We start from the raw sequence: 26,184 nt of genomic DNA on the forward strand, positions 1-26,184 counted from the left end.
GTAGACTTTTCCCCAGGTCTGAAGGCAGAAGCTGGCCGGCTTCCTAGGGACAAGTCCAAGGGCAGAGGCTGCGACCCAGTCTGGGTCTCAGTGCGAGTCAGAACGGAAGATAACGCCCTCTACTCTTAAAAGAGTCTGAGGGTGGAGGCCCAGCCCTTTCTGTAGCTGGTCCCACCGGAGTCCCTAAAAGCTGCGGGAGCCAGTGGGCGTCCTCGGTGTGGGCGGGGCGGAGCGAACCATCAGCCTTGTCCGCCAGGGGAGCCCTGAAGGCTGTACTATCGTCTGCGTGGGAGGCGGGGCTGGGGTTGCCGCGTGCAGTTCCCCAAGCGGACGCAGGAGGTGCGGAATAAGGTGCACTCGTCGACCCAGCATTCACCCCACCTTCCAACCCGATCGAGCGTCTCCAGGAGTCGCCACCACCTTAGAATACGACCTTTACTCCCACTTCGCCTCACGCGCAGCCCGCCTGTCCCGTGCGGCGCGAGGGCCGGCGCGCGCCACCGGCGGAATCCGGGGTTGCGACTCGGGTTCCACGCCGCGCACCCCTAACTCCAGGTGACATCATCCCCCTGCCGGGCTCCGCCCCCCGCCCCAGCCGCTTCACGCCGTGCGCCTATTGGCCGGCACGTCTTGAGCCCCGCCTTCAGCCCTCCACCCGCGCGACCCCTCCCGGCCCACGCGGAGGCGGGGTTTAGCCGCCGGCCGGCGCCGACGATGCCTCCCATTGGCCACTCAGCGCCGTCTGTCAGTCGCCTGTTAAAGGGGCCACGACCGCCCGGGAGCTGTTGGGGGGGAGGGAGGAGGAAATTTTTTTGGGGGGGAAGGTGGGATTTGGGGGGCTCTGGTGGGCACCCCTGGATCTGGCGGCTGTGGCCTTACGGAGAGAGGCTGACCGGTGACAGGGGTAGGAGGCTATTTTAGGGGGTAGAGGGCTGTGAGACAGTGAGGGGGAGGGGGTCCCCAGCGCCCAAGCCGGAGCAAGAGACGCGGAGCCCGCGCGAGCGGCGGAGACAGGGCTCCGGAGCTACAGATCCGGGCCCCGGCCGCCGCCAGGGGCCCCGCCCGGTCCCCCCACCCCACCCCACGTCCCTCTTGCAGCCCAGCTCCGCCTGCAGCCGCCGCGGACCAGGTAGGTGAGAGCCCGGCCAGGCCTGCCTGTCAGCGCCCACCCCAGGGACCCGCGCCGAGCTTTCCCCGCCTCCTCGAGACCCTAGATTCTCTTCCTCATTCTCAGGGACCCCAGAACCCGGATCTCACAGCCCAACCCCAGAGAGTCAGGCGTGCCGCTCCAGGCTCTCAGAGTCCCCAGCCGAACCCTAGAATCCCAGGCGTACTGCCGCCTTGCGCCTCCTCCAGGGCCCAGGAGCCTGGATTTCAGTTCAACCCTGGGAACCCCTCTGGACCTAGATCCTCCTCCTCCTCGGCCCAGTCCCGGGAGCTCCAGACACCCGCCGCGGCTGTGTCACATTCCCTTGGCGAGGGCCGTCCGTCGTCTGTCGCGTCCGCATAGTGCCCCATTCGCGCACCCCGTCTGCTCATATTCAGCCCTCCGGCTTGAAGCAGCCAGCCGCGTCCCCTAGTCCAGGCCGGCTCTGCCGCTATGCTGGACATAGGCCGGCTCTGGAGCTGTCCATGGTCAGGGTACTCGGCAGCCTCGCCGCCCCCATCTCCTGCCGCCTTAGAGGGGGCGCCGGCGGTGCGGGGATCCCCCCTGCCGCGCCTTTGACCCGGGGATACCCGGGCCCTCCCTGACCCGGGCGCCAAGGTTTCAGGGTTCCGTTGGCCAGGCTCTCGGCCCTGTCCTCAGCACCCCGGGTTTCCGGGACCCCAGCACCTTCCTGAGCAGTTAAGGCTTCTGAACGTTCCTGCCCTGTCCACCTTAGGGACCTTGGCCCCTTTAGACACCTGGTTCAACAGCCCCTATTCCCCTTAGACAAATATACCCAGCCTCCCAGGACCCCAGCCTCTGCCCCCTTAGAGATTCAGGTGCCATGACTCTCTCCCTTTCAGAGACTCAGAATACAATTCTTAATGAAATTCTTTGGCACCTTCCCGCCCTTCCCCCTGGAGACCTAGATGCCTTGTCCCCAGTCCTACATCTCCTCAGGGACCCAGGCATTATGATCCCAGCTTCTGTACTGACCACTAGTCTCTGCTGAGCCCATCTGCCCCAGCCCTCCCTCCAAACCCCCTGTTCTTTACCTCCACGAGGATTCTGGAGTCCAGGCCCCCAGCTCTGCCCCTCCCCCCCCCCCCGCAGGTATCTAGCTCCTCAGCTCTTACTCTTAGGGACTCAGGTCCCTATGGCCTCACAATCCTTCCTGTCAACGTGACATCTCCAGTAGCCTGGACCAACCCCTGCTTCATCCCCATTTCCTCTTAGCTGGGCTCCCTGGAACTCTATTCTCTCCCTTCACACCCAGCTCCTTGACATGCTTTCAGCACCCTGCTGCCTTCTGAGACCCATATTGTGATGTCCTATCCTCTAAGTACACTCCCAGGCTATAAGCCAAACATACTTGCCTTCCTCCAAATGTGTTCTGTGACCTGGGCTCATTAGATGATCTAGAACCTACCCATCGTCTTCAGTGTTTCCAGTTAAAGTGCCCTCCCAATGTCCATGTTCTAGATCACTTCTAGATCCTGGAACACTCCTAGTTGACATCTTTGTTCCATCGTCACCCAAGGTATGTTCTAAGTGCTAGGTTAGATGTTAAATTCCAGGCATGTTTTTTCCCAGATGAATTCAGATATCTAGATAATCCCCCCAAGCCAAATTCTGATCCCACCATCTCCTCAGACATGTTCCAAATTTTTAGAAACCAGTCCTTGCTTATTCTCTGCTAAATGTTCATTTTAAGTGTGTTCTAAGTTCCAGCCACATCCTTGGCATTGTTCTAGATTTTATTATCTTTTCAAGGGGCATCCTAAGGTCTACAATATGTGTCTTCTAGTTATGTGCTCTAGCCTTTCTCCAAATTATGCCGTCAGTTCTAGAATGCACTTTTCTGCTTTAGATTCCACCCAATCCTACAGTCTTAAGTCTAGAGGAGTCCCACTGAAACGTTCCACCTTACATCTACCTTTCTCGGGTTATAGATTCTATTCCCATTTTCTCTGTCCAGCTTTTCCTTAGTGTGACGTTAGTTTAGAACTTGTCCCCTGGTGGATTGCAGGCTTCCTCCTCCATCTGCCACTTCAGCATTCTAAGCATGCTCTAGGCTCGCTCCTCTTCTGGAGTCTTCAGCCTAGAAATGTCCTCATTTCCAGAACATCCCTCCTCGCCTTTGCCAGCTCAGTCCTTATGCCAGTAAATTTTCTACTCCCAGCATGCATCTTTCTGCATCTTCCCCCAGGCACTTCTAAGTTCCACGGAAACTCCTTGCTACTCTGTAGGTTTTTCCTCACCTCCAGGGCACGTTTTGAATTCTAGAGCATATCTTCTGCATTCTGAGTTCTAGCATTATCTAGACACATGATAAAACCAAGAATGCAACTCCTGCCATATTCTGTTATATCTTCATCCCTAGTAGATTCTGAGTTCTACGTTAGGTCTCCTAACTAAGTTTGTTGTGCACTACATTAGATATATTCCTAAAAATAATCCTGGGATCACCCAGATGCTCTTTAAATTATTGATTGTTCTCAGCTGGTTCAAAGTTCCAGACCTGGGTTCTAGAATATGTCCCATGTGCGGCTCTTAACCCAAGCACATTGTAAATGTGGGAGCATATATCCTTTTTGCACTCTGTACTGTCTACATGCCACAGTGCTTTCTAGATCTTTGCCCAGCCTTGCTATGCTTTGTTTCTCAGTGAATTTAAAGTGCTAGCGCAGCCTCCCTAAAGCATACTGGGTTGCATCTCCTGAATAGGTTCTGGGTTTTAGATACCATGTTGGTTTGGGAGCGAAGGATGGTCTGCCCTCTTATAAACATTTTCCTGACTCTGGCCTCTGAGCACTGGGGTTCACGTATCTAGATTCCCAGATGCACCTGCTCAGAGACCCAAAGGATGCAGCTGCCTCTTCCCGCCAGGTCCCAGGGCTCTCAGTCTGCTCCTCTGATTACGGGAGTCCAAGGCCCCAGTCCCAGGCTTTGGACACAGTCTGCCTTGGGTGGAGCTGGGAATTATCTACTCTCAGAACCGGTTATGCCTCTGCCGGAAAGGAGAAAAGGAAAGGAGGGAACAGAGAGAAAGTCCCTCCCGCTTTCGGCTGGGCCAGCTGGGCCTGTCTGACCTGATGTGAGCGTGGGAGCAGCTCAGGAGACCTCCCTTCATCTCCGCCCACAGCTTGTGCACCCGGACTCCTGGGCCCTGGGGGAGGAGGGGTCTGAAAGCTGGGATATTAAAGTCCAACGTTGGAGGTCGAAAGCCCAGATTCATACCCCAGGGGGAGGAAGGAGTGTGGTGTCTGACTCTGGGATGGAGAAGGAGGGGTCTGGAGGCTCACACTCCTGAGTCCAGGGGAGGTAAGGGACTCCAGGACCTAGACTCCTATGACCTGAGGAAGGAGGGAGCTGGATACTGGACACCTGGGTCATAGGAGATGGCTATCATGCTGGGCGGCCACCATGCTTTCCCCCATCCCCCGCCAAGTCTGGAGCTGAGGTCCAGATGAGAAATGGAAAGAGGGAGGAGCAGGATAACAGGTAGCCTAATTCTGTGACCCCAGTCCTGTGTCTTCTGCAGGCATGGTCCTCTGCTGGGGCTCAGTTGTCTCACGGATGCAGTGGGTTGCGGGAGATCCTCAGCAGGGCCAAAACAGGTAGAGACTGATTTTTCCAGTCAAAGTCAATGCCTGGGTCACCCGACTTCGGTTCTCGGACTAGGCAGGGCCTAGATTTGCCACCAGGGCCTGACAGAGTCTGACCTCGGTTTCCTCAAATATTTTCACGCAGGTAGCTAGGCCCGGTTTCCTGAGGGCAAAGGGTTTTAGTTTATCTTGTGCCATGATCAGAATGGATAAGCCTCAGTTTCTTCTGTGCAATGCCTGGGTGGTCCGGCCAGTTTCCTCTATGTAGTATCAGAGTGGCCCGCTGTGCCTCATTTTCTCTGCCTGTGTCTTCACGAGGCCGGTCTCTGTTCCCTGCCCCCTCCCCCGCACCTGCAGGCCAGCACCGCCGCCATGATGTGCGAGGTGATGCCCACCATCAGCGAGGATGGCCGGCGGGGCTCGGCGCTGGGCCCGGACGAGGCGGGCGGCGAGCTGGAGCGCCTCATGGTCACGATGCTCACGGAGCGCGAGCGCCTGCTGGAGACGCTGCGCGAGGCGCAGGACGGGCTGGCTACGGCGCAGCTGCGGCTGCGCGAGCTGGGCCACGAGAAGGACTCGCTGCAGCGCCAGCTCAGCATCGCTCTGCCCCAGGTCTGGGCGGGGCCGGGGCGGGGCCTGCGGGAGGCGGGGCCTCGATCAGAAGGCGTGGAGGGGCGGGCCTTGGCGCTTGCAAGGGCGGAGTCAGGAGAGCCGGCCTTGCTGGCGGTGGGCGGGGCCTGATCCGCGGGAAGGAGCGGGGCTTGATCCCCTGGAAGGGATTGGGGCTTAGCCGGGAGGGCGGGGCCTTCAAACAGCCCTTCCGATTGTCCCGATCTTGCCCACATCTGGACAGGAGTTTGCGGCTCTGACGAAGGAGCTGAACTTATGTCGGGAGCAGCTGCTAGAGCGGGAGGAAGAGATTGCAGAACTGAAGGCGGAGCGGAACAACACGCGGGTAAGTGGTGCTGGGGCGGGGCCTAAATGGAGTGGGTGGGGCCTCAGGTTTTGCCCCCTGACCCAGCTTTATTCCTTTTTCACCTTTCTGTCTTCTCTCTGCTCCCACTTCTTGGCCGGCCTCCTCTGGTCCTCTACTTCCTTCATGTCCAATCCCCTATCTCCATAATGGTCTCTATACCTGTATCACTCCTTTCTTGACCCCGCCCCTACTGCTAACATCCTTTTCTCTTTTCCTGACCTATCTCGCTCCTTACCCCTTTGCCTGGTGCAACCTCTTTGTCCATGTATCCGTCCACCCCATCTATCTGAACCACGTTTTTCCTCTTCCCTGCCTCTTTTCTTTGGCCCGGTGCCTTATCTCTGTAGCTTCTCTTGGAACACCTGGAGTGCCTGGTGTCCAGGCACGAGAGGTCACTGCGCATGACCGTGGTGAAGCGCCAGGCCCAGTCTCCGGGCGGGGTCTCTTCCGAGGTGGAGGTGCTCAAGGCTCTAAAATCCCTTTTCGAGCACCACAAGGCCCTGGATGAGAAGGTATGGGAATGGAAGAGCCTGTGTGGCTGGTGCTGTCTGGAATTGGGGGAGATTCTGACTGCGATTGGTTAGGGATGTCCTAAGTGGGAAGAATGTTGACTGCGACCGACCGAGACAGGCTATGCAGACCGGGACCTAGCTGGTCGATGATGGAAAAAGGGCGGGGCAGCTTTGGTAGCTGGTTTGGGTTGCACATCCATTATAGATAGAGGAATTCTAACCGTTGCCCTGTCAGGCCCATTCCGGGGTGATGTGCATCACGGTCAGCTGTCCTAGATTGGATCTGATCTGCATCTCATTCCCATCCTGCCCCATCCCCAGGTCCGGGAGCGACTGCGGATGGCGCTGGAGCGGGTGGCAGTGCTAGAGGAGGAGCTGGAGCTCAGCAACCAGGAGGTGGGGGCATGACCGAGAAGGGGAGGGAGGGACTAAGGAGCTCCCAAGGGGGGCGAGCTGATTCTGGGTTCCAGAATCTGTCGTGGGCAGTAATAGAGTAGAGGTCCAGTGAGGTTGGACTGTGGAGAGAGCCAGTGGGGTTCCTAAGGAGGAACTCACTGGGCAGGGCTAAGAGAACTGCCCAGTGAAGGTGAGTCTAAGGTGAGAAACAGCGGTTGGGACAAACAGAAAGAACCCGCTCCCAAGGGAATGGTTGAATGGGCAAAGTCAGGGCTAAAAAGGACACCTCCACCAGGAGGCTAAGTGCAAGAGAAGGCTGGACTCCCGCCCTGCTGGGCAGCTAAGGAGAGATATGAGATCACAAGGTCTCAGGGTAGACTGGGGGTGGGGGGTGCTGACTGGATTGAAGGCACCTATGAGCTCTCCTTAGAGAGTTTGTGCTGGTGGGAAGTGGAACTAATATTCCATTTGCCCTGATCTCCCTTTCCCATTCCTAGACTCTGAGCCTTCGAGAGCAGCTGTCTAGGCGCCGGTCTGGGCTGGAGGAGCCCGGCAAGGAAGGGGACGGGCAGGTAAGAAGTGGAAGTCCTTCACTCCCCATGCTCTTCATTGGTCCCCATCCTCGTGACCTCCCTCAGCCCTCTGACATTGTGATGGTCCTTTTAATGTTTGGTATGATCCTCACCGATCCTAGGATGTCTGAACTCCTAAGACTCTCATTGGCCTTAACCTTTGACCTTTGATTCAGGTCACTTAGCTAACCTCTGTGACCCCCATAACCCGAACCGATCTGCAATTCACTCTCCATTCCCATGGGCTTTCTCCTTGCATTCTCTCCATACCCTCTCTGGGGTCTGTCCCTTCCTCCCCCACTGTCTCCACTCCAGACCCTTGCCAATGGCCTGGGTCCTGGCGGGGACTCTAACCGACGCACAGCAGAGCTGGAGGAGGCCCTGGAGCGGCAGCGAGCGGAGGTGTGCCAGCTGCGGGACCGCCTGGCGGTGCTGTGCCGCCAGATGAGCCAGCTGGAGGAGGAGCTGGGCACCGCCCACCGCGAGCTGGGTAAGGCCGAGGAAGCTAACGCCAAGCTCCAGCGCGACCTCAAGGAGGTGAGGCCGGAGCCCCTGGTGGGCTGCCCTCTGTCCCTCCCTTCCCTTAACCTTCCCTGTTCCCCTTTGCCCAAAATCACACAGCTCATGAATGGTGGAACCTGGATTCAGCCCACAAGCTATGTAGATTTTCCTCCACCCTGAGCCCGTTTCCTAACCTGTAAGATAGGGCTTATGCCCTTTGTCAGAGGGTTGGCATGCAGCACATACATGGTAGGTGCTCAGTAACTGGTCACAGTTATTTTATCATTGGGAAATTCTCCCATGCCTCTCAACTGAATGCTTTGTCTGCATTTCGTCCCATCCTGGCTTAGGCTCCTTGATCCTAACTCCCATGTCCCAGAGACTGCTGGGAAATGTAGGGCATGAATTTTCGAAGGTCCTGGATGAGAAAGAAGAGTGGGCATCATGCACTAGGGCCATTTTAAGCCTGGAGCCTGTTGGGAAATGCGATCCACCCCCACAAGGGCTCCGGGGCAGGGTCCATCTCCCACAAGCACCTTCTCTGGGGTTCTAAGCCTATGTGACCCTGGGACATCTTGGGAAATGTTGCCTCACAAATGGAAGGGACCTTTGTTTTCCATGAGACCCTAGGGCATCGCTCTGTAATTTTAAGTCTGGGCCAGAAGTTGCTAAAAAAATCTCAGGCCTGGATTTTTGAGGCAAGTGGTTTAAGGAGTGTGGAGACTTCCCATCCTGTGGGCCTTAGGTCATTCATACAGGAGGGGTCTAAGCCAGTTCTGCCCTAGAAGCTACCACAATACTCATTCTCAGGCAGCAGGGGACCTAACATTGGCTATACCTGGGAGCTCTTGGCAGGTGTGGTTCCACTATTCTGACGCCCGGTATGGCAGGGGACTTCATTTCCCAGGATATCCTGGGGTGCCTGGTCGGGTTTCTAAGCCTAGGCTACCCCCAGGCTTTCCGGAAGCCAAAGCGCACGCGGCCCTTTGCCACCTCTGCAGGCGCTGGCGCAGCGGGAGGATATGGAGGAGCGGATCACGACGCTGGAGAAGCGCTACCTGAGTGCCCAGCGCGAGGCCACGTCTCTGCACGACACCAACGACAAACTGGAGAACGAGTTGGCCAGCAAGGAGTCGCTGTACCGGCAGGTGGGGGCGCGGCCAGAGAGGGGCGATGAGGGCGAGGTCGTGGCTCGCGTGGCCTACCTCCTCCCTTCCCCGCGTCTCTGTTGTCCTCTCCTAGAGTGAAGAGAAGAGTCGTCAGCTGGCAGAGTGGCTGGACGACGCCAAGCAGAAGCTGCAGCAGACACTGCAGAAGGCGGAGACCTTGCCCGAGATAGAGGCGCAGCTGGCCCAGCGAGTGGCAGCGCTCAATAAGGTGACAGGAGGCCTGGGGTGGTGATGGCAGCAGGGGGAGGTGGAAGGCGAGTGGAGTCTCCGGGGGAGGGGGCAGGGCCTGGAGGAGGCGGGGCCTCAAGTCTGGGGGGGTGGGTAGGAGACCCGCAGCGTGGATTCTGGGTAAAAAGACGGGGCAAGAGATGGGACTTGGAATGGAAGCAGAACCTGGAGGTTTCGGGGTGGGGACGTTCTCTGGTCCGGACTGAAAGGTGGGGTGGCCTGGAACATGAGCTGAGAAAGAGACGGGGCCTGGAGGTGGGGGCAGGGGCTGAATCTCATGTGTAGCGCCTGGAGTCCTGCGGTGGGAGGAGCCTGGAGCCTTAGGGGCCTGGCCTGGCGCCCAGTCTTGACAGAGGCAGGACTGGAGCCTGACTGGGTCCTAGTGGGGCAATGACAGATGTCATGGATTCCGTCCCTTAGGCTGAGGAACGTCATGGGAATTTCGAGGAGCGGCTTCGGCAGCTGGAGGCCCAGTTGGAGGAGAAGAACCAGGAGCTACAGCGGGTGAGGGGACAGTGACAGCAGTAAGGGCGGGGCTTTCAGGCTGTAGGCGGGACTTAGATGAGAGGCGGGCCTGGGGCGGAGCTTAGAGCAGGGGCGGTACTCTGGGCCAGGCAGGCTTTATCAGCCCTCACTCCCTCGCGTTCGGGCAGGCCCGGCAGCGGGAGAAGATGAACGATGACCACAATAAGCGGCTGTCCGAGACAGTGGACAAACTGTTGAGCGAATCCAATGAGAGGTTACAGCTTCACCTCAAGGAGCGCATGGGGGCGCTGGAGGAGAAGGTGCGTCTCAACCTTGGACTCCAACACCCTGGCATCTTGGACTACCTCTCCCCGGAATCCCGCGGCCGCAGATCTCTCCCCTACATCCCTCATTATCTGTGATCTCCTCAAACCTGGGCATCCCGAAATCAAGAGACTTCTCCGCTCTGTTGCGGGACTACTCTTTGATCAAGTCTAAACACCCCAAGAGCTAAATTCTAGGGCACCTATACCCTGAGTTCTTGGCTTTTCCCCAAGCCTCTAACCTTGTGGACCCTCCAGCTGAATCCTTTGATTACACAGAACGCGGAATTCGGAGGCTCCCAGGGACTCCCCTTCCCCACTGCATCTTTGGCTGACACCCCAAACACCCTCCAGCTCTCAGTTCTTGCCCACCTCATTCCCCCTGGAGTCCTCTCAGGCCCCCAGAGCATGTATTCCTCAGGCTCTGCCCCCTGTACCCCCACAGAACTCCCTGAGTGAGGAGATTGCCAACATGAAGAAGCTTCAGGACGAGCTGCTGCTGAACAAAGTAGGAAGGGGCCCAGAGGGGTGGACTGGAGGGGAGGTGCGGAGGCATGGCCTGGAGGGGTGGAGCAGGAGAGCTTGGAGCCTGGCAGTGGAATCAGCCCCCCCACCCCTGGAGCGTTCCGCGGGGCACACTCTGGGGCACACTCTGACTTGACAGCCCGCATCCGCTCCCCGCAGGAGCAGCTCTTGGCAGAGATGGAGAGAATGCAGATGGAGATTGACCAGCTGCGGGGGAGGCCACCATCCTCCTACTCCAGGTGACTGTACCTTCCTGTCCCACCTCCGCTCATGGACTGCCCTGACCAAGCTCATCCTTTCCAAGCCCTTCGTCTCCTCCGTCCCACTCCCTGTCTTCCTGAGACATCCACTCATCCCTGAGTTTTGACCCTTCACCCCAGACCCTTTTGCCTGACCTTTGACTTCAGCTCCCTCTCCCAGTCCCCGGACCCTGGGCCCTCCCCTGTGGTCCTTTTACTTCTGTTTCCTTTTTGGCCTCTGAGTGCCCTCCCCATGCCCACAGGTCTCTCCCTGGCAGTGCCCTGGAGCTCCGTTACTCCCAGGCGCCCACCTTACCTTCTGGTGCCCACCTGGACCCCTATGGGGCTGGCAGTGGCCGGGCAGGCAAGAGGAGCCGCTGGTCAGGAGTCAAGGATGAACCCTCTAAGGTCAACAGCCACTTCTGGGGCACAGGCAGAGCAGGGTCTGGGAGGGCAACGGTGGGAAATGGGTCTAATGTGTGGAGCTCTGGATGGGGGCTGGGTGGAGAAGCAGGGTCTCCTGGACCCATGCTGTCTTCTCTCCTTCTCCCACAACTCCATCACCCCCACTGCCTGGCTGTCTCTTCATGTGGAAATTCTGCTGCCTGGTGAGGACTTTAGAGGGCTGATAGGGTAGGGAGAGGGCTGACGGGGTCTGGGAATGATGGGTGATGGGAAGAAAGGAAGTGGGCAGAGTAACAGGAAACAGTGAAGTCAAGGAAGGAGGTGGAGTCGTGGGTGGAGGGTGGTCAGGAAAATGGACCCGTTGGGAGAGAAAATGGGTCTGGAAAAAGTGCGGGGGCTGGATCACATGGTGAGAGCAGTCGGTGTTGGGCAACGTGGGCAGGATCACGGAGGGTGGATGAGGTCAGGAGAGCTGAAGGAAGACCCAGCGCCTGCCTCTTCGGCCCCCATCCACCTGGTGTCCCTCTGTCTCCACACAGAGACAGGAATGGGAGCGATCTGCCCCTACGGGGTCCATGCCACCCCCGTTTCCTGGGGAACTAGATGGCTCAGATGAGGAGGAGGCAGAGGGGATGTTTGGGGCTGAGCTGCTGTCCCCCAGTGGACAGGCTGACGTCCAGACACTGGCCATCATGCTTCAGGAGCAGCTGGAAGCCATCAACAAGGAGATCAAGTGAGTGCTGGCCCGTCCTGCTCTGCCACTGGCCCTGGAGTCTGATCTGAAGGCCAGAGCCCATGTCCTCTCCCACCATCCTCAAGGAATTGTCCCAACCCAACGCCCCTGCAGTATCCAGGAGTCCCCCGAGATACACCCAGAAGTTTCCTCTGTGAACACATACATTCATCTCCCAGTCAGTACTCATGATTTCCCAATACGGCAAAGACTGTACCCCCAAATACCCAAATTCTCTATCCAGTACATCAAGAACCCTCCGGTATACCATGGATCGCATGGCTTCACTCACCAGTACCCACAGATTCCCAGTACCCAAAAATCTTAGCACGTTACAAGCGTCCCATCCCCAAACACCAAGAATCTTACCCTAACACATCAAGAACTGCAACTCTCTACACCAAGAATTTCTACCTAATATTAAGAATCTTCAATTTATTAAGAGTTCTCCCATCATGTAAAGTCCACCCTGATTCCCCAGCAACCGCCTTATTTAGCAATTTTCTAATAACATGTTCTCCTTGGTCCCAGCAAATATACCAATGCGAGCATCACTTTCCATTCAAACTCGGTCTGACTTGAGGCATCGACTCTCACATATGAGATGACTCCAAGACCTTTCCCAGACCCTAGGCTGACCTCCGAGCCCCTGACCGCGTCTCGTTCTTCTCAGGACCTTGTGCTTGCCATCCTCCTTGGATTCTGACCTCTTGCCCATAGCAATTCCTTTATGATTTTCCAGAACCACTAAGTTTTCATCAGGGTCATTCTGATGCAGACCTTGATCATCCTCCATGATCCCTCCATGACCTCCTGAGCTTATCATAACCTTTAACTCCCCTTGAACCTGTGAGGCGTCAGGAATCCACCAAGGCCCTCGAACCTCATGATGCCTTCCCTGGAATTATTTTTGCCTCACCGTGCTTTCTGGCTCATTGGACTCTCCAGACTCCTCCCGTTGTCTGCCCCAATCTTCTCACTCAGTCTTCCCCTTTCCCTCCTCAGGCTCATCCAAGAGGAGAAAGAGACAACAGAACAAAGGGCAGAAGAGCTGGAGAGCCGGGTGTCTGGCTCCGGCCTGGACTCGCTGGGCCGCTACCGTAGTAGCTGCTCACTACCCCCCTCCCTCACCACCTCTACCCTTGCCAGCCCTTCCCCTCCCAGTTCCGGCCACTCAACACCCCGTCTGGCACCCCCTAGCCCTGCCCGTGAGGGCACCGACAAAGCTGTGAGTGTTCTGAAGTTTCCCTAGCTTGGTGGGGTGGGTACGAGATCAGAAACTGGGCTCCCCAATGAATGCAATAATAACCGCAGACACCAGTTTTTTTCAAAAGCAACCTTAGCTTTCCCTAATAGTTCCAACTCAAAGGGCCAAGGGAAGGCTGAGCCACGGGGTTTCTGAACCCTAATGTGTACTTTAGTTAGATCTGGTCTCCTTTTACCTGTTTTATGTGCTACATTTCTACATAGGATTTTTAAAAAATGTTTCTATGACTAATCATACATTTGAGAACTACCATTAGGTCCTCAGAATTGACTTTTGAGGGAGGCATAAGAGATATCGGCCCTATTTTGTTGCCTTAAAGCCAAGCTTTCCTGCTTCCAGAACCTGTAACCTATTAGCTTTACTTGAGATTGCAAATCCCACTCCTGACACCATAGGATAAGATACTATAAATATGGGATTGTCATCCTCCAGTGGGACTGTACTCATTGGCTTTATGTTTCTGCAGTTCACCCCCTCTTAATATAGGCTACATTCAGAAATGGTGCCCAAACTACAGGCATCTCAGACCCTCCCTAGTAGACATCCCAACTAATGAGGGGCCACCAGCATGTTTCCGCCAACTCAATCCAGCCTCTCTGCCTCTCTGTTCCTAGAATCATGTCCCCAAGGAGGAACCTGGGGCTCCACGAGGAGAAGGGCCAGCCATCTCAGGAGACACCCCACCTCCCACTCCCCGTTCTGCCCGACTTGAGAGAATGACCCAAGCTTTGGCACTGCAGGCGGGATCCCTGGAAGATGGGGGACCCCCACGGGCAAGGTCAGTAGAGGCAAAGGATAGGACAGGGACAAGCTTGCTTGGGCTGATGAGATAGGCATGGACAAGGACTTGGGATGAGAGGAGGCATCCCAGATGGGGTCTGCTCTCACTCTGTCTTTCTCACCCAGTGAGGGTACCCCAGATTCCTTGCACAAAGCCCCCAAAAAGAAGAGCATCAAGTCATCCATAGGCCGTCTCTTTGGCAAGAAAGAGAAGGGGCGAATGGGACCCCCTGGCCGCGACAGCTCTTCTCTGGGTGAGTACCCTGATTCCAACCCTTCCTTCTTTACATATTCACTTGACATTCACTTCTTCATTCATTTGGCAATTTATTTGGAATATGAAGGGACAGGACTTGGCAGAGGGAGAGGGAAGGAGGGACAAAGAAAGGGCCCTCTGAAGAATGTTCGGGTGACTGGAGGGATACATGAATTTATTTTATTTACCTCTTTTTATTTTAATAGAAAAAGAGGAAGGAGAATCCTAAAGGTAGGCACCTGGTGTGTTGGATCCAGCTTGTACGGCCTCATGAGGGCCAATAGTCACATTTTCAAGGGTTTTGTGAACTACTTGACATCACATCCATAGCTTGAAATTAACATGGTAGGATTATTTACAGCACAGAAATTGGCAAATGCTACAAACGAGGGAATATTTCCCCTCTCCCCAGGGAGCCGGCTGTTAAACACTTACCAGCATGCCACTGCCACCTTGACAAGGCCAGCTCAGTGAATCCCCTGTTTAGGGGATGTCTCCAGTTTACCGCCTGGGAGGTGACATTGGTCCATGTCTGGTTTTATCACTCCCTCTTTGTGGCCTTGTTTACTACTCCCTTGGGGCCTCTGCTTTCCTGGCATCCTTATCACCACTTCGAGAATGAAAGATTCTGCCTCCTCCTTGAGACTCTCCAAATTTTTGCCCCTCTCTGCCTCTAGCTGGAACACCCTCAGATGAGACATTGGCCACTGACCCTCTGGGGCTGGCCAAGCTGACAGGCCCAGGAGACAAGGACCGAAGGAACAAGAGGAAGTGAGCGCGGGGATGGGGAGTGGGGGGAGGACTTAACGGAGATTCACATGCATTTTTTTTTTTAAACCTTCTGCCACGTTTTCTACATTCATAAAACGTGCTTTGGGAGGGGGTCGTGGTGAAGGGGGCCATCCAGGGGGGCTGGGTGTCTACCCCTGAGCTCCTGCCCTGGCCCCCTCTCCCCAGGCATGAACTTCTGGAGGAGGCCTGCCGCCAGGGCCTGCCCTTTGCCGCCTGGGATGGCCCCACCGTGGTCTCCTGGCTGGAGGTACCGGGGCCCAGAGATGCCCAGACTCTTAATCCCCAATCCGTGTGACAACCCCATTAAGGCTGGCACGGTCCACCCAGCAGCATCCTTCTAGCCCAGTAGTGGGGGGTGGGAGGGTGGGCGTGAGGCCCTGGCAAGGGTCAGGTTTCCTGCTGATCTTCCTATTCTTTCTCCCTGTCCCTCCACCCCTGCCCCATGACCATGCCCTCCCGTCCTGGTCTCCTGTTGTCTCTCTGTCTCTCCCCATGTCTTTCTCTGTCTGGAATTCTTTGTCTCTATTTTTCTTGCCTGTTTCCCCATCTCTGTGTTTTTGTCATTCCCCATATTTCTTCCTATGTCTCCGGGTCTTCCCATGTCTCTCTCCTACGCCTGTCTCTCACCTCGGTGTGTCTCTCCTCATCTCTGTCTCTCCCTATCCCTTTTGACTCTGCATTACCTTTCTCTGACTCTCCTCCTCTGTCTCCCTGTAACTCTCATGTCTCTTTGACTTGCCTTGTCTGTTTCTTCTCACTACGAACTTTCTGTATCTTCCTGTTTCTCCCCAACTTGCCTTTCCCCATCTCTCTGTCTCCATCTCTCCCTGTCTCTCTCCCATACTTCCCATCTCTCCTCTGCCTTTGTCTCTCCTTCTCCCCTCCCTTCCTGGTCCAGCTGTGGGTAGGCATGCCTGCGTGGTATGTGGCCGCCTGTCGCGCCAATGTCAAGAGTGGTGCCATCATGGCCAACTTGTCGGACACGGAGATCCAGCGTGAGATCGGCATCAGCAACCCACTGCACCGGCTCAAGCTGCGCCTTGCCATCCAGGAGATGGTCTCACTCACCTCGCCCTCGGCTCCCGCCTCCTCCCGCACGGTGAGTGTCCAATGGCCAATCCCAGCCAGTGCTGTCTCAAGGCCCCGCCCCATGTCCCCAGACTAACCAATCCTGGGCCTGCTTACTCCAGCCGACTGGACCCGTAGACCTACTTCCTATATGTCACCAGGATTATCTCTGGGGGGTTCTCCCCTCAGGTCTCTCTGCCTCCCCTCTGCCCCCAACCCCTCAGGATGCTTTACACACTGTGGCCAGAAGTATTGCACCCGAAGAAAAAGGCAAATTCATATGGTTTCCTGCAAGACTCCTGAGGAGGGGCCCCCTGTCCCACGCCTTCCCTGAGGGCTCTGATCCTTCGTTACCTTCTGTTTCTTGCCTGGAACACCCCTCCCCCTTTCTCCCTGCAAGAACGGCTTCCTATCCTTGAGGTCTCAGCTCATATGTCACCACTTCCAAGAAGCCTCCCTAACTCAACAGCTAAACTAGTCATGACTCATCACCCCAGCTCATTAATGCCTAATTTTCTCCCATAGCGTTTAATGCCTTCTAATATTTAATCCTTTCGTTCCGTGCAGAAAGTTATGTGTGCCATGCCTAAATCAGCAATCGTAATCTTTTGCCATACTTGGTATTTATGTGTCTGCGTGTTCGTTGGTGTGTACTTGAAGCGCCCGAATATAGTTTGTGGACATAACAAGTTAGTCTGAAAAATTACTTCAGTAGGCATCTTCTAAAAATAAGAACATTCTCACACGCAGCCACCACACCTTTATCATACCTCAGAACATGAACGTTATTGCTAATTTCAGCTTCTTTCCTGTTTATATTCAAATTTCTCCTTGCATATTCCAGATCTGGCACCCAGGAGGCGCTGCATAAATGTTTGAATGAATATATGAATTCCTGACTCCTGGGGTTGTGGGAGGAGGCGCTTAATAAATGTGAATACGTCTCCCTCCCCCCAAAGGGCCCCGTCGCTCACTCTGAATCCACATTCTGTACGTCTGACGTCATTGGCACAGGGCCCCAAGTCACACTTGCATTTGTTCAACCCCAAAGCCCATGTTCCGATACATAGCTGGCGCTCAACAAGTGATCATTCCTTTTCTCTGTTGCTGCCGAGCCCAAGCACTGACGGGCCTTTCTCAGCCAGAAAGCAGAATGTGTATAAATGTACATGGCTTGGGCCTCCAGGAGCACGACCTCTCCCCCTCCCCTCTCCTGAAGCCCTCTATAACCTTCCATAACACCCCTGGGCTCTCAGTCCACAGGAAACGTGTGGATGACACATGAGGAGATGGAGTCCCTTACGGCCACGACTAAGCCCGTGAGTGCCCCCTGCGGGCGGCCTTGGGGGTGGCACTAACTCTCCCTGGGGAGGAGCGTGGGGCGAGTCTGGCTGTCTGTACTTCTGTTCTTCCCTCCCGCCCTCCGCCTACCCCGTAACCCACCCCTTCTCTCCCCTCTTCCCACTAACGGGTCAGGAGACCAAGGAGATCAGCTGGGAGCAGGTAGGGGGCGCGGGGCGGTGTGTGGGCGCATGAACAGGCTGTGCACGCTGCATGGACTCCTCTCCTTCTCCCAGCCCCGCCCTTACCCTCGCCCGAGCATTCCATCATCACCGCGCGGGGGCGCTGCGCACGGAGCTCGGCTCTGGACTGTCTCACTGTAGCTTGGTGGGGGTCGGTGCAGAAGCCCTGTGGTTCCATTGTTAGTGTGGCGCACGGGGCATCTCATTATCGTGGGTTGCGGGCGCTCCAGGGGCTGCTCTAACTAGAGGGCCACGCTGAGCACCCGTTTTCCCTCTGACTGAGGGGGAAAGGGAACTGTTCCAGCTTGCCCAGCAAAGGCGAGAGCTTTTGGGTAGGGAGCAGCACATCAGGCCGAGAAGCTGGGGAGGAGGAGCTACACGTTGTTCTCAAGAGGGAGAGGCATGAACTTAACTAGAGATGGAAGAACTGTGTTGGACTGGGGTCTTTGTTTCTAGTGGGGGGGGGGCGCTATGGATTGTTTCCTTATGCTAATGGCAGTGCGGGACTTTGGGTTGATCTAGAATATTGTTCTGGGCCAGATTCAGGATTAGACTAGTATTTTCCAGACAGTACAAGAGTGATGGACGGATCCATTATCCTTTGCTGTGGGATACGTCGTCCTCACTTGGGGGAGTAGTGATGTTGGACTGATCTGTTCCGAGTTGTGACACCGCTAGATTAGTACTTCTCGATCTTTAATATACAGTTCGAGTCACCCTAGGATCTTGTGAGAATGCAGATTCTGATTCATTAGCCAGGGATGGGGTCTGACGAATCCAGCAATTCCAGCAAGTCCACAGGTGATGGTGGTGCTGTGGGTCCAAGGACCACACTTCGAGTAGACAAGTCTATTGTTTCATTTTGAAGGAGTGGGAGACAATTTTGGATTGGTTTACTGTCTTGAGCAGAGATTGGCCATTGTCTTGCTATTAGTTGTGTAAAAAGAACAACCTTGGGTTGGGTGGGTGGGACTGTACCCTTTCATACATACATGGGAAGGGGTCAGAAAGGCTGATCCCTCCCCCACCTGCCCATGGCCCCAGATCCTGGCATATGGCGACATGAACCACGAGTGGGTGGGAAACGACTGGCTGCCCAGCCTGGGGCTGCCCCAATACCGCAGCTACTTCATGGAGTCGCTGGTGGACGCACGCATGTTAGACCATCTTAACAAGAAGGAGCTCCGGGGCCAACTCAAGATGGTGGACAGCTTCCACAGGTGGGGGCTGCCTGGCCAATGGGGACAGTTCAAGGGGAAGCCCCACCCCCTAGAGAGTCTTTGGCCAATGGGGCTCCTCACGGGAAATTCCTTGGACTGTCTTTGGCCCTTCAGCCTGGATTCTCAGGAAATCCTGACTCCTGTACCCCTTCCAGCAATAAGATGGTCCACTAGGGAAAAGTCTAGATCCCGAGACAGCTTGGCTAGCTGACTCCACACCCCTTCCAAGTTAACCTGTACGAACTGCCCGTTGATCTGCCCCGACTCCTGGGAAGGTCAGCGATCACTGGAAGTGACCCGAATGGAACAAGTCTCTCACTTCTCCCAGGACAGCACGGGTCGATGGGGGCGGGACCAATAGGAACGGCAGTCACTGGGGTTGGGAAGGCTCCTCTGTGACTCCACTTCCCCTGCTGCTCAGGGTGAGTCTGCATTATGGGATCATGTGCCTGAAACGGCTCAACTATGACCGTAAAGACCTGGAGCGGAGGCGGGAGGAAAGTCAGACCCAGATCCGAGGTGAGCGGAGGAGCGTAGGAGTCCCACCTGGGAGCCAGGTGGAGGGGTTTGGGGCAGGGCTGGAGAACGGGTAATTGGGGCGAGGGGAGGCCAGGGAAGGAGAGTGCTGCCATAAACGCCGGGGTAGAGCCGGCACAGGGGGCGTGTCCAGGAAAGCGGAAATGGGGGTGAAGTATGGGCCAAATTGGATGGGCCTGCAGCTTAGGCTCCCTTTCGTCCCCAGACGTGATGGTGTGGTCCAATGAGCGGGTCATGGGTTGGGTGTCCGGACTGGGCCTGAAGGAATTCGCCACGAACCTCACGGAGAGCGGGGTGCACGGGGCGCTGCTCGCCCTGGACGAGACCTTCGACTACTCCGACCTGGCCTTGCTTCTGCAGATCCCGACGCAGAATGCACAGGTGAGCTGCCGCTCAGCCACGGGCATTCCGGGCCTCCCCGCCTCGCAGCCTGCTCGCGGCAACCCCTCCCCCACCTCTCTTCCCCAGGCCCGGCAGCTCCTGGAAAAGGAATTCAGTAACCTCATCTCCTTGGGCACAGACAGGCGGCTGGACGAGGTGGGCGCCGCAGCAGCAGCAGCAGCTCCGGGAGCTGCGCATCTGTTGCACCTCTGGGGCTGGAGCCGAAGGGGTGGGGCTTGACTTTGCCAAGAGCCGTGGTTGGAGGCGGGGCTGGGGTAGGGGCGGGGTTAAAGAAAGGGGTGAAACACGGAAAAGGGTGGAGTCAAAGAAAGGGCTGGAACCAAACCCGGACCCTAGTCCCTCACTAGCTGCCCGGCCCTTGTACCTAGGACAGCGCCAAGTCCTTCAGCCGCTCCCCATCCTGGCGGAAGATGTTCCGAGAGAAGGACCTCCGAGGCGTAACCCCCGACTCAGCTGAGATGTTGCCCCCCAACTTTCGTTCGGCCGCAGCAGGGGCCCTGGGCTCGCCGGGGCTCCCTCTTCGCAAGCTGCAGCCGGAAGGTGGGCGGCTCCCCAAAACGGCAGCCCTTCCCCCCTTCCTCAGGGTGGGAAAATGACCAACTCGACATTCCAGAAACCTCCCTCTCCAGGTTCTGAAATGGCCTAGTTTAATCTCCCCCACCCACGACAAATGGGCCGCTCCAATTTGCCAACTCTTTTCCTTCGGGTGCGGAATGGATTGATCCCGCACCCCTTTTCCGGGGTGGGAAATGAACTCGTCCAGCGTCAATGGGGCACCTTGGATGAATCCAAGACTGCGGGAACGGGAAGGAAACGGGCGTGGAGTCAGCCTGTTCTCGTCTCGGAAGGGGGAATCCAAGGAAGGACGCTAGGAGTTGAGGATCGGAGAAACGCCGGAGAGGACTGGGAGTGCGTGCGTGTGTGTGTGTGTGTGTGTGTGTGTGTGTGCGCGCGCGCGCCGTCTCCAGGCTGAACCGCTGCTCTCTCTCCCTTCAGGCCAGACTTCTGGAAGTTCCCGCGCAGACGGCGTTTCGGTCCGGACCTATTCCTGCTAGTGCAAGCCTCCAGGTGAGGACTGTACCAGGCGATCTTTGGGGTTCGGGGCGGCACGATGGATCTTCACTGCTCCACGTACTGCCCGGCCTCAATGCAGGTGACCTCGCTCGGATGGAAGAATCTATCAGAGGCTGGGCTGTCCCCCTTCCTGCCCAGAGTGTGGTGTCGCCGGGGAGCGCGGGCGGGGGAGCTCGCGCCGTGGACTGGACCATCTGTACCCACTAACGGGGAGTGCGCGTCCCCGCCTCACGAATGGACTGGGCCTGGACCAAACTACATGAAGTGGACCGAGAGGGGGAAAGAAGAGGGCAGGAAGAAATCCTGCCCCAAACTTCCGCCTCCCTTTTCTCTACTTTGTAATTTATTGACCAGTTTCCGGTGGGAGAAGGGTGCCCATTCCCTGCGGGAAGGGGGCGGGGCTTCACTCCTGGGCCGCATGCAAGGGGAGGCTGACCCCTCCCCTTTCTCCTTCCCAGTTGCGGGGCCCAAGTCTTCCTTCTTCGTCCGCAAGGAGGGGAGGGGGGACTCGCTGCTACAAGCCTCGCCCCCTGTGTCACCCAACCTCGACCCTCTGCGTTGGGTCGCCGACTCCTCGGGTCAGCTGTGGGCGGGGTCTCCTCGCCCTCCCCAGTGTCTCGTGTCCCCGGGGCCCCTCCGCCCCCCGTGCTGTGGCCGTGTCTGTGCCCCGGGGGTAGGGGGCGCAGAAGTGCGCTCCCCGTTCCCTTCCGGCCCCGGGGTTTGCATGGGAGAATCCTCTTTCCACGATGCCACTGGGCGACGTGGCGTGGGGGGAGGGAGGACGGTGGGGGAACACGTGCCCCCGACTCTTGGTCAGCCTCCCTGCCCCAGGCGTCACTCAGTGATCACGGGTAAAGAGAATTTGTTTCAAAAAGCTCCCGTGTTGACTGATTTGTTTGTCAGGAAAACCCACCCCGACGAGGACCCGGGACTCCAGGCCCCTCCTCCACCAGACCCACAAGTCCAAGTCCCTAGTTCCCCACCTGCATTCCCTGGTGCCCCGAGAAGCCAGTGAGGTTTCAGGGAGCACGTTTATTCAGAGAAATAAATAGGGCCTGTGGAAAGGGGGTGGAGGGCCAGGGAGGTAGGCCTGCGGGGTCGAGTCACGGTTCCGGAGTTTCCAGCATGTCTGCCAGGGCCCTGGAGAGGAGGACGCAGAGGTTAGACAACCGAAATGTCCGAAGCTCACCCGGGGCGCTCAGAGATCCTTAACCTGCGCATTTTACCGATGGGGAACTGGAGTCCCAAAGTCGTCCGATAGCGCAGCGGGACAGCGCCACCCTAAACACAGCACTTAAACTACCCCCTCCACACACTTACTGGTACAGGGATGAGGAGAAATAGTCGACGTAGCTTCCTGCGGGGGAGAAGAGAGAACAGGCTTGAGGGATATACCACGGGCGAAATTAGGCGGTCACTTTTCACTGAGTCTGGGAACAGAGCTAGTTTCGCTCCCTTTTCCTACTTCTTTCCCCAAACCAAATTTCTTCCACTGGGACTCCTTTGAAATTCCCGCTCGTTGTTCCCTGCTCTGGGTGTTCCCATTTCTCCAAAATTTCCCAATTCTCCAAATTTCCCCGCCCTTCGAATTCTTCTTGCTTTGGCCCCGCCCACTCTATTCTAGGCCCATCCTTCAAGCCTGCACCCATCCTTGCCTCCTAGGCTTCAGCATCTATTTCCAGCCTTTTCTCAGCCCAGGCTCCGCCCCCCCCCGTGCTCGCCCCTCCCCTCCCAGACTCCCAGCCTTGGCCTCGCCTCCACACCTAGTCCCGCCCCACAGCCTCCCAGCCCCGCCCCTCAGATTGGGCTGTGTGTCCACCTGGGTTCCCCTCGCTGGACCGCGCCCCTTCCTCAGGCTTCTCCTGAGCCCACTCACCACGCTTACCTGGAGTGCAGACGGTTTCGCAGACCAGAGGGCAGAGGTAGCAGAACTGACAGTGCTGGGGGCGGGGATAGATAGATAAAGCGTGAGTGGCAGGACGAGGTCAAGGACAGAGTCAGAGGGGGAGCGTAGTTAGGCGGAGGTTAAGGGCTGGGCAAGGTCGGGTGTGGAGTCAAGGCTGCATCAGGGGTAAGATGTCAGTTTGAGGGCAGAAGCCAGGGTTTGGAGCCATCCTGAGGTGGGGTGGACCCTTGAGCCCAGGGGTATGTCTCACCTGGCACTGGTCGCAGTGCTCTCCCATGTTCTCCTCATCACAGTGACAATTCTCACATTCAGTGCATCGCTAGGGATCGGAGGAGCCTGATTAGATGGAAACCCTAACCCCATCTGCGAGCCACCGGCCAGTCGTCCACGCCGCCCCAACTCCTCGCTCTCCTTACCTCCAACGCTGAGCTCAGTATCTTCCGTCATCCTGCCTGCCAGGCCCAACCCCACCCCCTGCCTAATCTTTGTCAAGGACCTTCCACCCCACAGCCACAGCTGCAGCTCAGGCTTCGGCCTGCCTTCCTGAACCACTGCCCCGCCCTCCTCCTTGGTCTGCTGGCCTCCTGCCTGCCCGGCACACAGCCCCAGAAGTATCTTTCTTCACCTGGAACTTCCCCTGCCCCTCCTTTGCTCAGAGCCATCCCAAGGCACCCCAGGACCCTAGGGCAAATTCCAGGAACAGCCTGGCGGGTGGACCTGGGGTGAGACGTACATCGCAGAAGGAGCAGTAGCCACACAGGGACCCTGGCCTGTAGTTCCTGTACTCTTGGGCATCCTGTGGGCCTGTAGGGACAGGAGGGCAGCAGTGACCCAGACTGACTTGGCTCTTCCCTGCCCCCATCCGGCCAGATCACTTACCCGTGTCTTCATCCTCCTCACTGGAGCCACCTTCGGCCACCTCCCGCCTGGCCAGTGGATTGGGGATGATGGTGAAGGGGAGCCCCTCCTCCTCGTCGTCCTCCTCCCCGTGGTCTTGGCTTGGTGGGGCCTGAACCTCAGCCCTCTCTTCCCTCCTCTCCTCCTCCCCTTCCTCCGCTCCTTCCTCCTCCTCCTGGCTCAGGCTGAGGCCATGACCTTCCTCCTCATCTTCCTCATCTTCCTGGTCCAGGCTGTGATGGTGAGTACCTTCTTCTTCCTGCTCTGAACCTTCATCATCTTCCTCCTGCCAGCCGTGGTCTTCTTCCTTCTCCATTTCCTTTTCCTCCTCAGAATCTCCCTCCTCCAAATAGCTTCTATCCTTGACCCCTGTGTGTTCTGGGGGCTGGTGGCTAATCTCTTTAATGGACACTCTGTGCCCAGTCTCTTCATCTCTGTGGCCTTGTTGTCTATGGCTGGGATCTTGGTGGCCAAGCTCGGCAGAGATGTCCTCATCTTCCCCCTTGGGGACCCTGTGGTGGTGATGGCCAGGGACTTCTGTTTTATACTCATCTGGTAAGTCCTCCTCTTCCGAGCTCTCGTGGCTTTCAGGTTGGTGACTTGCAACATGGTGGCTGAACTTGACTGTGATCTCCTCTTCCTCATCTCCAAGGCTGTGGTGGGTGTGTCTGTGAACCTGGTGCCAGTGTTCAGTGGACACGTCCTCATCCTCATCTTCTTTGTCTTCAGGGCCTCGATATCCATGGCTGGAGACATGATGGTGGTGTTCATCTGAGACATCATCCTCTTCCTTCCCACGGCCTCGGTGCCTGTGGGCCTGGTGTCCATACTCATCGGAGATGTCATCTTCTACTTCTTCTTGGCCTCGGCGACCGTGGGCCTGGTGTGCATACTCATCAGAGATGTCATCATCTTCTTCTTCGTGGCCTCGGTGACTGTGGGCTTGGTGTCTGTACTCCTCAGAGACATCATCACCTTCTTCTTCTTCTTCTTCTTCTTCTTTGTGGCCTTGGTGCATTTGGGCCTGGAGTCCATACTCATCGGAGACGTCATCTTCTTCTTCTTCGTGGCCTCGTCGCCCGTGGTCTTGGTGTTTGTAGTCACTGGAGTCGTCATCTTCTTCATGGCCTTGGTGACTGTGAACCAGGTGTCCATACTCAGCAGAAACACCCGCCTCCTCATCTTCATCATCCTCTTCCTCTCCGTGGCCTCGGTGTATGTGCCTGATGACATGATGTTGATACTCACTGGACACAACTTCATTCTCATCCTCGTCTTGATGGCCATGGCTCCCGCGGCTGGGGGAGTGGTGCCGGGGCTCGGCCGAATCGTCCGTGTCCTCGTTCCCATCGCCTCTGTGTTCGTGGGCCTGCCCAGTGCGCTCTGTGAAGACCTCCTCGTCAGAGACGTTCTCGTCTCCGACCTCATGGCCTTGGTACCTGTGGCCTTGGATTTGGTGACCGGATTCCCTGGAGACGTGTTCGTGCTCTTCTCCGTGGTCTCCGTGCCTCCAGAATCGATGCCCGCTCTCTGTGGAAGCATCCTCATTCTCACCGCTACGGCCGTGAGTGAGGTGGCCAAACTCACCTGATGCGTCCTCTGACGGCCCCACGACTCCTGTATTGCTGTTCCAGCTGCTGGGGTCCGGCCCGGCTCCTCTCAGCTGCTGGTTCATGGCGCTGGGGAGCAGCAGGCTGGCCATGGCAGCCCAGAGGAGACAAGTGCGCGTCCATGGCCTACAGTGGCCCATGGGGACGGACAGGCAGCAGACCTTCTCCCAGGCTGGCTCCAGCTGCCACTTGAGGCTATGCAAATAAATGTCGAGGGTCCTCGTCTCTTTTCGGGTCTTTCTCTTTCTTTCTCTCTGTGTCTTTTCTTTGCCGTGTCTCTTTCTGTCTTTGCCTGTCTGCCTTCCTCTGGCCCTTGCTCCCGGCTCTGGATGCCCCTGTGAAGCGTTCTCAGAAGCCCCCTGACCCCCCTCTTGGGCCCTCCCTGCCACTTCCCAGCCAATAGGGTCTCTCCCCTCCCCTCACTGTGGCTAAATTTACTCTCAGCCCTGAGTTATTCTGGGTTGGTCTGCCTGCCCTTCCCCTCCTGCTGCTCCTCCTCCCTGATGGGGAGGGGTGGGTGAAGGGGTCCCTCCTTGGCCAGGAGAGGGGAGCTCAGGCGCTTGACTTTGGACCACCAACTAATTCACCTTTGGCAACTGTAAAGACAATGACTAGACTTTTAGTGGGCCAGGTCGGGGGAGCTTGGGGCATCTGGGGGCAGGAGGGACTTATGTGAGCCATAAGGCCCCTTCCATGGAAGGGTTAGGAGTTAGATTATGGGGGGCTATTGGCCAGAATGGGATAATTTGTTGAGAGAGTGGATGCCGATATAAAGGCCTTGGAGAAGGGCAAAAGGAACCCCGCTCCCAGCACACGCACCCATGACCTCCTGTGGCTGGAACTCAGATCTGGGGGCAGGGGACGCACCCAGGCCTAGGCTATAAATACATCAAGGGGGTGGGGGGCTCAGGTTACCCAGGAGGCTGCAGCTGTCCCTGTCAGGGAGACCTGGCAGAAGACACGTGGCCCCGCTTGTCTGCGTGTCAATACCTCCCACTCCTCATCCTGTCACGTGGTTCTCATCCCCCTTTTGGGTCGCCTCTCTCTCTCACG

The 26,184-nt window shown here is 56.9% G+C and overlaps 4 protein-coding genes across 7 annotated transcripts in view; 3 read left to right on the top strand and 1 right to left on the bottom strand.

The window, feature by feature from the left end:
• On the bottom strand, positions 1-1,518 carry CUNH19orf73 (chromosome unknown C19orf73 homolog). Its single transcript, XM_016122325.2, is given in 3 exon segments — positions 1-336; positions 338-444; positions 1,404-1,518. Coding segments are annotated over 3 exon segments (471 nt in total). The 3' UTR covers positions 1-87.
• On the top strand, positions 878-21,321 carry PPFIA3 (PTPRF interacting protein alpha 3). Of its 4 annotated transcripts, none has more exons than XM_036231790.1 (29): positions 878-1,129; positions 5,113-5,367; positions 5,609-5,710; positions 6,079-6,243; positions 6,565-6,639; positions 7,137-7,211; positions 7,527-7,748; positions 8,714-8,860; positions 8,955-9,089; positions 9,530-9,613; positions 9,763-9,894; positions 10,343-10,405; positions 10,582-10,661; positions 10,925-11,069; positions 11,606-11,799; positions 12,805-13,027; positions 13,681-13,844; positions 13,973-14,100; positions 14,780-14,873; positions 15,060-15,141; positions 15,793-15,993; positions 17,219-17,281; positions 17,439-17,465; positions 18,530-18,705; positions 19,127-19,224; positions 19,448-19,623; positions 19,711-19,779; positions 20,013-20,184; positions 20,641-21,321. In XM_036231790.1, exons 2-29 carry the CDS (start codon positions 5,128-5,130, stop codon positions 20,697-20,699), a joined length of 3,591 nt encoding a protein of 1,196 aa, XP_036087683.1. In that variant the 5' UTR covers positions 878-1,129; positions 5,113-5,127; the 3' UTR covers positions 20,700-21,321. The 4 variants fall into 4 exon arrangements, with proteins under 4 accessions (XP_036087683.1, XP_015977878.1, XP_036087681.1 ...); XM_016122392.2 differs by lacking the exon at positions 878-1,129 and having other exon boundaries at positions 5,103-5,367; positions 11,612-11,799; positions 20,641-20,712; positions 20,798-21,321; XM_036231788.1 differs by lacking the exons at positions 878-1,129; positions 17,439-17,465 and having other exon boundaries at positions 5,104-5,367.
• TRPM4 (transient receptor potential cation channel subfamily M member 4) overlaps positions 20,581-26,184 on the top strand; it is a 40,379-nt gene continuing 34,775 nt past the window's right edge. Inside the window, exons 1-2 of the mRNA XM_036231786.1 lie at positions 20,581-20,712; positions 24,251-25,085. Coding sequence (XP_036087679.1) covers positions 24,645-25,085 — 441 coding nt within the window. The 5' untranslated portion in view covers positions 20,581-20,712; positions 24,251-24,644. The remainder of the gene's footprint in view (positions 20,713-24,250; positions 25,086-26,184) is intronic.
• Positions 20,726-24,251, top strand: LOC118611384. The gene has a single exon (XM_036231791.1). The coding sequence runs from the start codon at positions 20,756-20,758 to the stop codon at positions 21,731-21,733; it is 978 nt and encodes a 325-aa protein (XP_036087684.1). The 5' UTR covers positions 20,726-20,755; the 3' UTR covers positions 21,734-24,251.

The sequence above is a fragment of the Rousettus aegyptiacus genome, unplaced genomic scaffold (genome assembly GCF_014176215.1).
Source record: "Rousettus aegyptiacus isolate mRouAeg1 unplaced genomic scaffold, mRouAeg1.p scaffold_m13_p_14, whole genome shotgun sequence".
Classification (NCBI taxonomy): domain Eukaryota; kingdom Metazoa; phylum Chordata; class Mammalia; order Chiroptera; family Pteropodidae; genus Rousettus; species Rousettus aegyptiacus.